The 8,807-nt window shown below is 29.6% G+C and overlaps 1 protein-coding gene across 1 annotated transcript; it reads left to right on the top strand.

Moving 5' to 3' along the window:
- The first annotated feature begins 3,344 nt into the window (after positions 1-3,344).
- LOC111637229 lies at positions 3,345-7,883 on the top strand. Its single transcript, XM_023382672.1, has 7 exons — positions 3,345-3,420; positions 4,884-5,004; positions 5,737-5,870; positions 5,946-6,039; positions 6,120-6,304; positions 6,829-6,946; positions 7,029-7,883. The coding sequence occupies exons 1-7, from the start codon at positions 3,372-3,374 to the stop codon at positions 7,243-7,245; spliced, it is 918 nt and encodes a 305-aa protein (XP_023238440.1). The 5' UTR covers positions 3,345-3,371; the 3' UTR covers positions 7,246-7,883.
- The last annotated feature ends 924 nt before the right edge of the window (positions 7,884-8,807 follow it).

Here is an 8,807-nt window from a genome sequence, read left to right as displayed (position 1 = left end):
GTAACTCTTCACGGTCTATAAACTTTGACACTGATAACTTCGTATCGTTTACATTTATAGATTCATCAATATCGGATTTATAGGTTATATTAAGTATTCGGTTTGATTTGATGTAATAAGGCAACGCAACATATGGGCAATCTTCCAAAGGGGTGCCATCTTGCAGATCACTCCGATCCTCCAGAGCGGCGGGCTCCGAGGGACCCAGAATCGAATCCAAATGACCAACCTCCAGGAATTTTCTACCGAATATGTTGGATCCATCCTTCACCACTCAGCGATCTCCGTTGTGGGCTAGACACATGATGGATATGGAATAAAGGCCCTCTTAGTATGTCCGCAGAGTGGAAAGAGTTTAAAAACACAAAAAGTGTTTTAAAGCCAGGGGATAAAAACATTAAAAATGTTTATTGGAAAATTGGGTACAGGGTACTTAGGGCACACAGGGATTGAGTACAGGGTACATAGAAAGCTTTCCAAAATTCAACGGATTTTATTTAAAAAATATGATACTAAATTATATAAATTAAAGTTTCTTTTGATAAATGATGAAACATTTGTTTTTTTTATTGGTTTTATTATTTTGTTATTTATTTTTATGCCTTTCAAAGAGGGTGGAGCGTTACATTTGTTTCTTGTTCCCCTTCTATCTTCCTTTTTTTAGTTCCTATAATTACAGAACAGTCTTTTCAAATTAATAAATTTGGATTTTATGATGCAACATTTCTACGAATTTTCAGTTTTTATTAATGATTGATTAATTTTAATTATAATTAATTAATTAATTTTTTCCTCTATTTCAAACGTGCAAGCGAGAGGGGAAAGAATTATGTTCACATAAAATTTAATTGGAATGTATTCCTATACACTTACAAATAAGAATATTATAAAATTTAATATATTATGCTTAAATTATGTATAGTACAAGGCAGAGTTTCTCCGAAAAAGAATATCATTCAAAAATTGTCGTTATTAAAGTCGAGTCACGACTTTCGTGTCAACTTTATCTCTCTAATGATCATTTAATGATTTTAAAAGTGACTCATTTGTCATGATCTATAATAAAAATATTTTGTATTTCAATATTAAAGGTATTTTCCGAACGAGCTGCTTTACGTGTTAATTTATACCTCCTACGCCTTAATATGGTTAATTATATTTTTGATTAATCATTTATGACTCTATAGTTTAGGACCTCGCTTTATGAGTTTATATTTAAGGCCTCACATTTTTATATGTATCATTATTTATAAAGAGAAATGGCCTGTTGTGTTATAGATTAAGGCAACAGCAAGTCTAAGTTCAGCAATGAGTTATTTTATAGCTAAATTATATAGTAACGATGCGTTATTGAAAGTATGGATTTTAATACGTTGTTAGAAGAAAAGAGGAGTTTAACTACCTTGTTCTATCGATCAGAAATCATTATATTGACTAAACGAAATTACAGTTTATTTTTATTATTTTATTAGGAGGAAAATGTTTAAAAATTCAGTTTGGAACCGAACCAGCGACCTTCTTTGGTTGGCCATATTCTCAATTTATTGAATTTCTCAAATTTCTCGACATAAAACAACTGATTATACATCAGAACAATGATGGAACCTTAGAACTTATAAATCGAAGCTATACTTATACGGAAATGAGAATTTTGCTTATTGTAAATTTATTAAAATACCGAATTCGATATAAATTACGATTTTTAGAGCAACGAATAAAACTTAATCGTTACTTTTGACATAATGATAGATTCAAGGAGGAAAAATGCAATTTTAAATGACTCGCCCGTAAGCTACAGTTTGAGAAGCTGGTTTCAAATAGCCTCACTTTCTTACGCTATTTGTTTCTTTCATTGAATAAAAATATATCATTTATTTAAATTAAATTAAACGTTTTGAAAGTTATTTATTTATTATTTCTCCATATTTACGATTATTTCTTGAAGTAAATGAAATATAAGCTTATTTTTACTCTCTTATAAACTATCGATCTCTCAACTAATGACTTTCCTTCCGTCTGTTTAAAGACGTTAACTGATCAAAATATCGGTATAAAACCGATTAAAATTGATGTATATTTATACATTATTGTATTAAAATGATCAGATAATTATTTATTTCAATTTAAAATAATTTAGTGCCGCTTCTACACAGCGGCAATAAAATTTATGCAGTGAATAACGATAGGAATATTAACACACCTTATCTGAGATGTTTGATAATAAAAATTACCCAAACGTAATTAGTTACTTTAATATAATTGGAAACTTCAAATATGTCACAATCTTCCGGAAATTGATGACATCATTTCCGTTCCCAAGTTGTCAAAACGCAAAATGTGGGACGCATTTTGTGGTTTATACTTAACTGCGGCATGAGCCATTTTGTATAATTAAAAATAAAAAAAAGACAATAGAAAGTTGTTGCAATATTTTTCGGCATCCGGCCACAGTTTTAATGTTTTATATTGTGACGAAAATTAATAGAAAAATGCGTACATCCTTCCATAAACATCCTACAAACTTTGTTTTTTTCTAGTTCAGTAAAATCGTAGCAATTAAAATCATACAATTTTGAAGTTTTGTACTGTACGTGTTTAATATGCACGAGACTTCATCATAAAATAATTTGTTACGTATTTTTTATTGTTACGTCAAATAGTTATCGTAAGTTAATTATCTTCAACCGTTTTTAATCTGCTAATTGATGTTTGCGGAAGAGTATCATAGGTCGTTGACTGGACATTTTGCTATCGATTCGCTCTCGGAATTAAATGGCGACCTCTTTACTAACTTATCCAAAAAAAAAAAAAAAAGTTAAATTGTATGATTCTGCGGGCTTCCAACTGCTTACATTTTCCTAATTGATGAAGGATATTTATATATATATCCTGTAATAAATGTGTTTGTATCTTCATTTCTGTGCATTAAAACACTGAATAAAAATAAATATTCTTTTAAAAATAAGACATTAATAATTAGACGAATTAGAGATCGTTATTCTCTTTTAATTGCTGTTGCTGTTATTTATAAACTCGCAAATATAGGCTATGTCAATAGCAATGTCAACGTCTTCCTATCGCCGACATTCAAAATTGAAGTCTTGATATCCCCCACTGGTAGATGACTATTAAAATTAAGTATATTCTCTATTTTCTTAGAAAATATAAGGAGAGTATCCCCCTTTTTTATGTTTAATGCGGATCGTTTTTATCGATAAGTACAGTCTAGTTAATGATTCCAAAACTTTACTTGCTCTCGACAATTGTTAATGATGCAAAACTCCATTCCACTTAATAGCTAGTACGCGTGCGCATTTATTACGTCATCTTACAGTCAAAAGAGGAGTGAGGACCACAAACTCAAACAAACGATGACCATGCAACTCCTCGTGCTCCTGCTCTTCGTCTCCTCCACTCTGAGTAAGTTTAATTTAATTAATTATATTGTTATAATTTAAACGTTTTAATATAAAACCATAAAGATTTTACCGTAATTTACAGTTTATTAATGAATTTTAATATGATTTTCCTAATTTGCTGTGTGTAGAATTTTTAGTAAAAGATTCGAATAATAAAATATATTTAAATTAAATAAGTTAAATATTTATTTTATTCACTTCTTCGCTCGGATGATCGTGAGTTATATTAAGGTTATTTATGAAAATTTTCAGGGCTTTCGTGCCAAATTTAATTTTTAAAAAGAATCATTTAAAGTAGCACATCCCACTGATACCATGACTTAAATTCAATTACACGATACCATAATTAAAGTCGACCTCATGTAATAATATCACGCAAGATTTTTATATATACATATTAAAAATATAATTTTACGATCATTTGAACTGTTCTAAATTAATTTTTTTTTTTTTTGCATTTAAAATAAAATTTATAAAGTATATACAAATGCAAAAACAAAAGGGAAAGTAATTTGCAAGGACACCCTGTTACTTACTGTGCACGGAGGTTGTTTACTCGATGATTATCTTCATTGACATTAATGCAAATATTAAATCATTGAATAGTGAATTTGATTGATGCTCATTGCTTGCAATTAGTTAAGGTAAGATTCATCCGAGGGCCATTTTAGAGTGGGCACTTCACGTGGTTCTATTAAAAAAAAAGTTTCAAAAAATTTATCGATTGAAAAAAAAAAATAGGAATTTGTAGAAACTTTCCCTGTTTTAATTACAATTAAAGACTTTCCCTGTGATAAAGTATTGGTGAAGTAATGAAAACTTGTTTTCGTGCGCAAGTTAATTAAAATATACATACATGTATATATTTAACTCCCCCTATTTTTAATTAGAATTAAAGGAATACCATTTTGTAATAAAATGCCTGTTAGTGCAAACTAATCTTTAATAATATAAACACGTAATTAACTTAAAAAAGTCTTTCCTAACGCTTTCATAATTCTAATTTTACTTTCGTTGTTCTGTTCCAAAAATTCATTCAAGGACTTTTTTTTTATGAAGTTATTCCAATTTTGCCCTTGATTAAAACTCCCTTCCAGTCATGAATGGCCTTCTATTGTAATCTTGTACCGGAACTATTTCATCACTTTATTTTCTTTCTTTCTAGAAAAAAAAAAACGGTTCAAAATACAATTGCAATGTTTCTGTAATTCTAACTGATAAATGAAAGTTATAGGAAAAGTAAATTTAAAAATATTTAGAAGAAACAGCAACGAAAGAACATTTGTCACAGACATGACTTTGATATGCCACACCTCTAAGAGGTTCATAAACAATGTGATATGTTCATTTCGTGCTACGTTTGACATTGATAATGCAATACTTTCTCCTTACTTATTTTATTTACTATAAATTATAATTAAACGTAAAACTATTAAATTTAATGATACTTTCATCTTGTTGCAGGTACACTTCTAGTTAAAGCAGAGCAATGCAACGATGATCAATTAAACAGATGTGAAACGGCCATCACCAAAATTTTAGAAAGTGGTGGGGGCTATCAAAGAGATACGAGAGAGTATTGTAGGTACGTTTTATTACGTTTGCTGCAGTAATTTCTGTGGATTTCCAGCCCGTTCGGACGTTACTATGATCATTGACCTCTCCAGAAAATATTGACTATAGTTCTATTTTATTAAAAAAAAAAATTCCTTAAAAATCACATAAATGTCTTAAATGATGATCGATGTAGAAGAAAATCGGGTCATCTTCTACTTATTAAACATTGACTTTATCCTTTAGAGACGTGATTTAAGTAGGTTTATAGAGGTATAAATGTAATTACACCGACTATAAAACTCCTTATGACAGTAGGAAAATATTAAGAATTTATATTCTTCCTGCTACTTTATTTAGCGGCTCGATTTTTTAATTATTTCAGGCTCACTATTATCATAACTACATTCAAAAAAGATTAATTCCGGGCTAGATATATTATATGATTTTTAACATTAACTTATAAACTTTTATAGTTATACAGCCGGATGGCCGAGAGGTTAAGATGGTCTCTGGAGACTCGAAATCGAATCTGGACTATTCAAAAACCCCTGAATTTTTGGGGTGGTCCGCATATTCGGGCTTCATTCTATATCACCGGACTGCCCTATTGTGGGCTTATCAGAGCGTATAATGGGCTTGTTTGAATCCATCCTAATGCCCACAGGGCGGAAAGAATTTTTAAAAAACGTTTTATATTTTCTTAAATTATGTATTATTCATTTATGAAAATTATTTCTAATTTAAATTTTATTTTGTTTAGAAATCTGTACAGGAAATTGCATTGTTTAGTTACACAAACGTCTCTCTGTCTTTCTCCTTCAGAAAGGCAGAGTAAAAGTTCTATAATTCATAAAACATGGCGTTTTCTTGGAAGTATATGCGATGGTTATGCTAGTAAGTAAGCTTACAGTAATTTTCTATGCTAGTTTTTCTTATTTAAATTTGAAAATAATTAAAATTTCCCTCTAGTTTGGTGGAGATTAGATTGCTATCAGCAAGATGGAGTAAAGCATTGTGAGTCTACACTTACTGATAATAGAAGCATCAATCGAGAATCTTGCAGGTTATTTTTAATATCGATTTATACTTTTTATTACTTTAAAAAATTATAAAAATTAAATAAATAAATAAACAATTATTTAGGAATTATCGACAATTTCGTGAATGTTCAACCCTTGTAGTAAGATCTCGTTGTACTCCTGAAGACGAATCTCTTCTTGGAATATATCTTTTGGATAAAGGTAGAGAAAGAGCTTGGCTTTGTTCCGGAGATGATCAAGATGATAATTATATATCTAGCGCTCCATTATCATCCGAATATCAAAGAGGTTTGTAACTATTTATTATAATTTAATAATTATACTATGTTTTTAAACCCATTGTAAAGGGTTAGATATCCAGATCGTGATGGATTCGGGTTCGGATCCGATCGAAATTCGCATAATTTATTACAGATAATTCGATTTTTTCTTTGACTATCGCTTATGACGGCTGACACTATTCCCAGCTTGAATTATAGACTTTTCAATTCACATGGGCTTGGCAATTCGGTTTAGTTTGGTTTGGTTTGATGAGTTAAGGCAATGCAACACAAGGGCGATGTGCCAAGGAGGGATGCCTTGCAGGAGAGCTTTCTATGGAAAAATGGCTCTTATCTAGATGTTACACGCGTGAAGAAACTCAAAAAATATCCACCGTTGGCCAGAGACGAACCCACGACCAGTTCAATGGTTTATCCACTCGGCCACCGATGGGCACTCAATTCCAATTAGAGACTTAACTGAGCCAGATTGTCAGTACTCGCACAAATAAATCTTGAAAGCATTTTAATGTCGGTTTTTCTACATTTCAGATGAAAATTGTGAAATAAGGGTCAAAAACGAAGCAAGAATGTGCAAGAAACACGCTGAAGATAAATTTAGATCAGACAAAAACAGTAATAATGTTAGCTACATGGACGAAAAATGCTGGTTAGTAAAGAATTTAATGTTAATTAATTAAACATTTTAAATTATTTAATAAATTAATTATTACTTTTTAAAATATTTTCAGTATGATGAAATTATTTAAAGAATGCGTATCAGATTTAAGTAAACGTTATTGTGGAACCGAAGAATTAGAAATATTTAATTCGTTGAGACACGAGTATTTCGGATTCGAACACAAACAATGCTCGGACTCTATAAAATGTTCCAGCGCCTACAAGTTCAATAGCATACATTTCATTATACTTCTCATTATCTCTTCTATTACTCAAATGATTCATTAGATTTCAGTTTTTAGAGAAAAATTACATCATTGAGTAATTGAGATCATGCAAAATACATGGTTTATGCACAGCTGAGTTATGCCAGTTGTTAGCATGTTTCCTAAATATGAGGAAAGAATGTACTTGATTTTGGCTTCCTATATTATTATTTTATATATACATATATATTGTGACGTAATTTTTACTTTGGAGTTGAAAAATTCCTTACGTTTTTTTTATAGGAGCATGTTTAAATGAGAAACTCTGTGCACCATTTAAAATTACAGTTACCTTTATCTGTAAATTACAAATACAGTATAACAATATAATATTTCTGACAAGTTCTAACTTGTCAGAAATTGAAATATTCGCGATTTATAAAACTTATGATGCGTTTTAACTTATTAAAAGTGTAAGGATTTTCGGAAACTTTGTACTTATGCTACTTATAACTGAATTAACAATTTAAATTTCGAACGTTTCTGATTTTTTTATTTATTTATGTTGTACAATAACTAAAGTTAATGAATATAACTTCCGTCCATAGCAATAAATGTTTTATAATTTTAAAATATGCTGTTTTAAATGTATTGTTGTTAATTACAATGTTAAAATTGTTCTTTTTTTAAATAAATTTTAAAATTTATGACCAAAATTAATGGTTTGTTTACGTTAATTTGTCGAAAATCCGGAGTATAATTAAGTCTTTAACTTTTAAGTTTGATTCACAATCAGATTTATTAAAGAAAAAAAAAAGAAACTTCATTAGTGACGCGTGAAGGCTTTCTAAATGAACCGAATATTAAAAAAAAGATTCAATGGGTTTATTGAGTTTGACAAACAAGGTCACACTCTCAATTCAGTCAAGTCGAAACTTTCATAAATTAATATCCATTAAAGTACAATAACACGTGATTTCTTCTTTTTTAAAGAAAGTAGATTCAAAGAATTATAAGATTACAGAATTACAGATATTTGATCAGAAATTATAGGCTAGAACAGGCCTATAATTCTGATCAAATTTCTGTAATTGCAACACAAAAGCGTTAAGAAGGATGGGACAGAAAAATTCATGCTCCAGGTGCAATAAGGTGTTATTAATACCTTTAATGTATAGTAAATAATTACAAGAACTTATCAACAGAAAGGTAAATGCATACTAATATTAAATATTGAAGTTATTTTTTTAAAAATCTCTCTGTTTAATTAACAGTGTATGCCGTTAAAAGAAGCACAGTTATATGTATTGCCTCCAGGCACTACAAATCCACAATACGCCTCCGTCGTTATAACTTGCCTTAATTCTAAAAATATCAAAATCAAAATATAATTTTACTTTAATTAAAAAGTTGGTCTCTTATGGCTCAGATAAGGTCCTGAACACAAAGAGACCTCAATTTAAATATAAAATAAAATAATTTAAATTAAAGATTTGTTATTTATTATTTTATTTATTTTAATTATACATTTTTATGGATTTTTTTGAAAGCAAACTTTAACTTTGCGACTGGTTGCCATCTCATCTCATCTTTAAGGCCTTGGTACTCCTAAATGATGAGGAGCACAAACCACTATTGATTTAA

Source organism: Centruroides sculpturatus, unplaced genomic scaffold (assembly GCF_000671375.1).
Source record: "Centruroides sculpturatus isolate CEXI.00-Female unplaced genomic scaffold, Cexi_2.0 scaffold1058, whole genome shotgun sequence".
In the NCBI taxonomy this organism is placed as follows: Eukaryota; Metazoa; Arthropoda; class Arachnida; order Scorpiones; family Buthidae; genus Centruroides; species Centruroides sculpturatus.
The sequence above is the reverse complement of the archived record's forward strand: the minus strand, read 5'-3'. Positions and strand labels throughout refer to the sequence as shown.

Bases quoted from the DNA above. Each gene is read 5' to 3' on its own strand.
- LOC111637229 (XM_023382672.1), top strand. From the start codon at position 3,372: ATGACCATGCAACTCCTCGTGCTCCTGCTCTTCGTCTCCTCCACTCTG. The intron at 3,421-4,883 runs GTAAGTTTAATT...ATCTTGTTGCAG, and splicing joins CTTCGTCTCCTCCACTCTGA to GTACACTTCTAGTTAAAGCA. The intron at 6,947-7,028 runs GTTAGTAAAGAA...AAATATTTTCAG, and splicing joins TACATGGACGAAAAATGCTG to TATGATGAAATTATTTAAAG.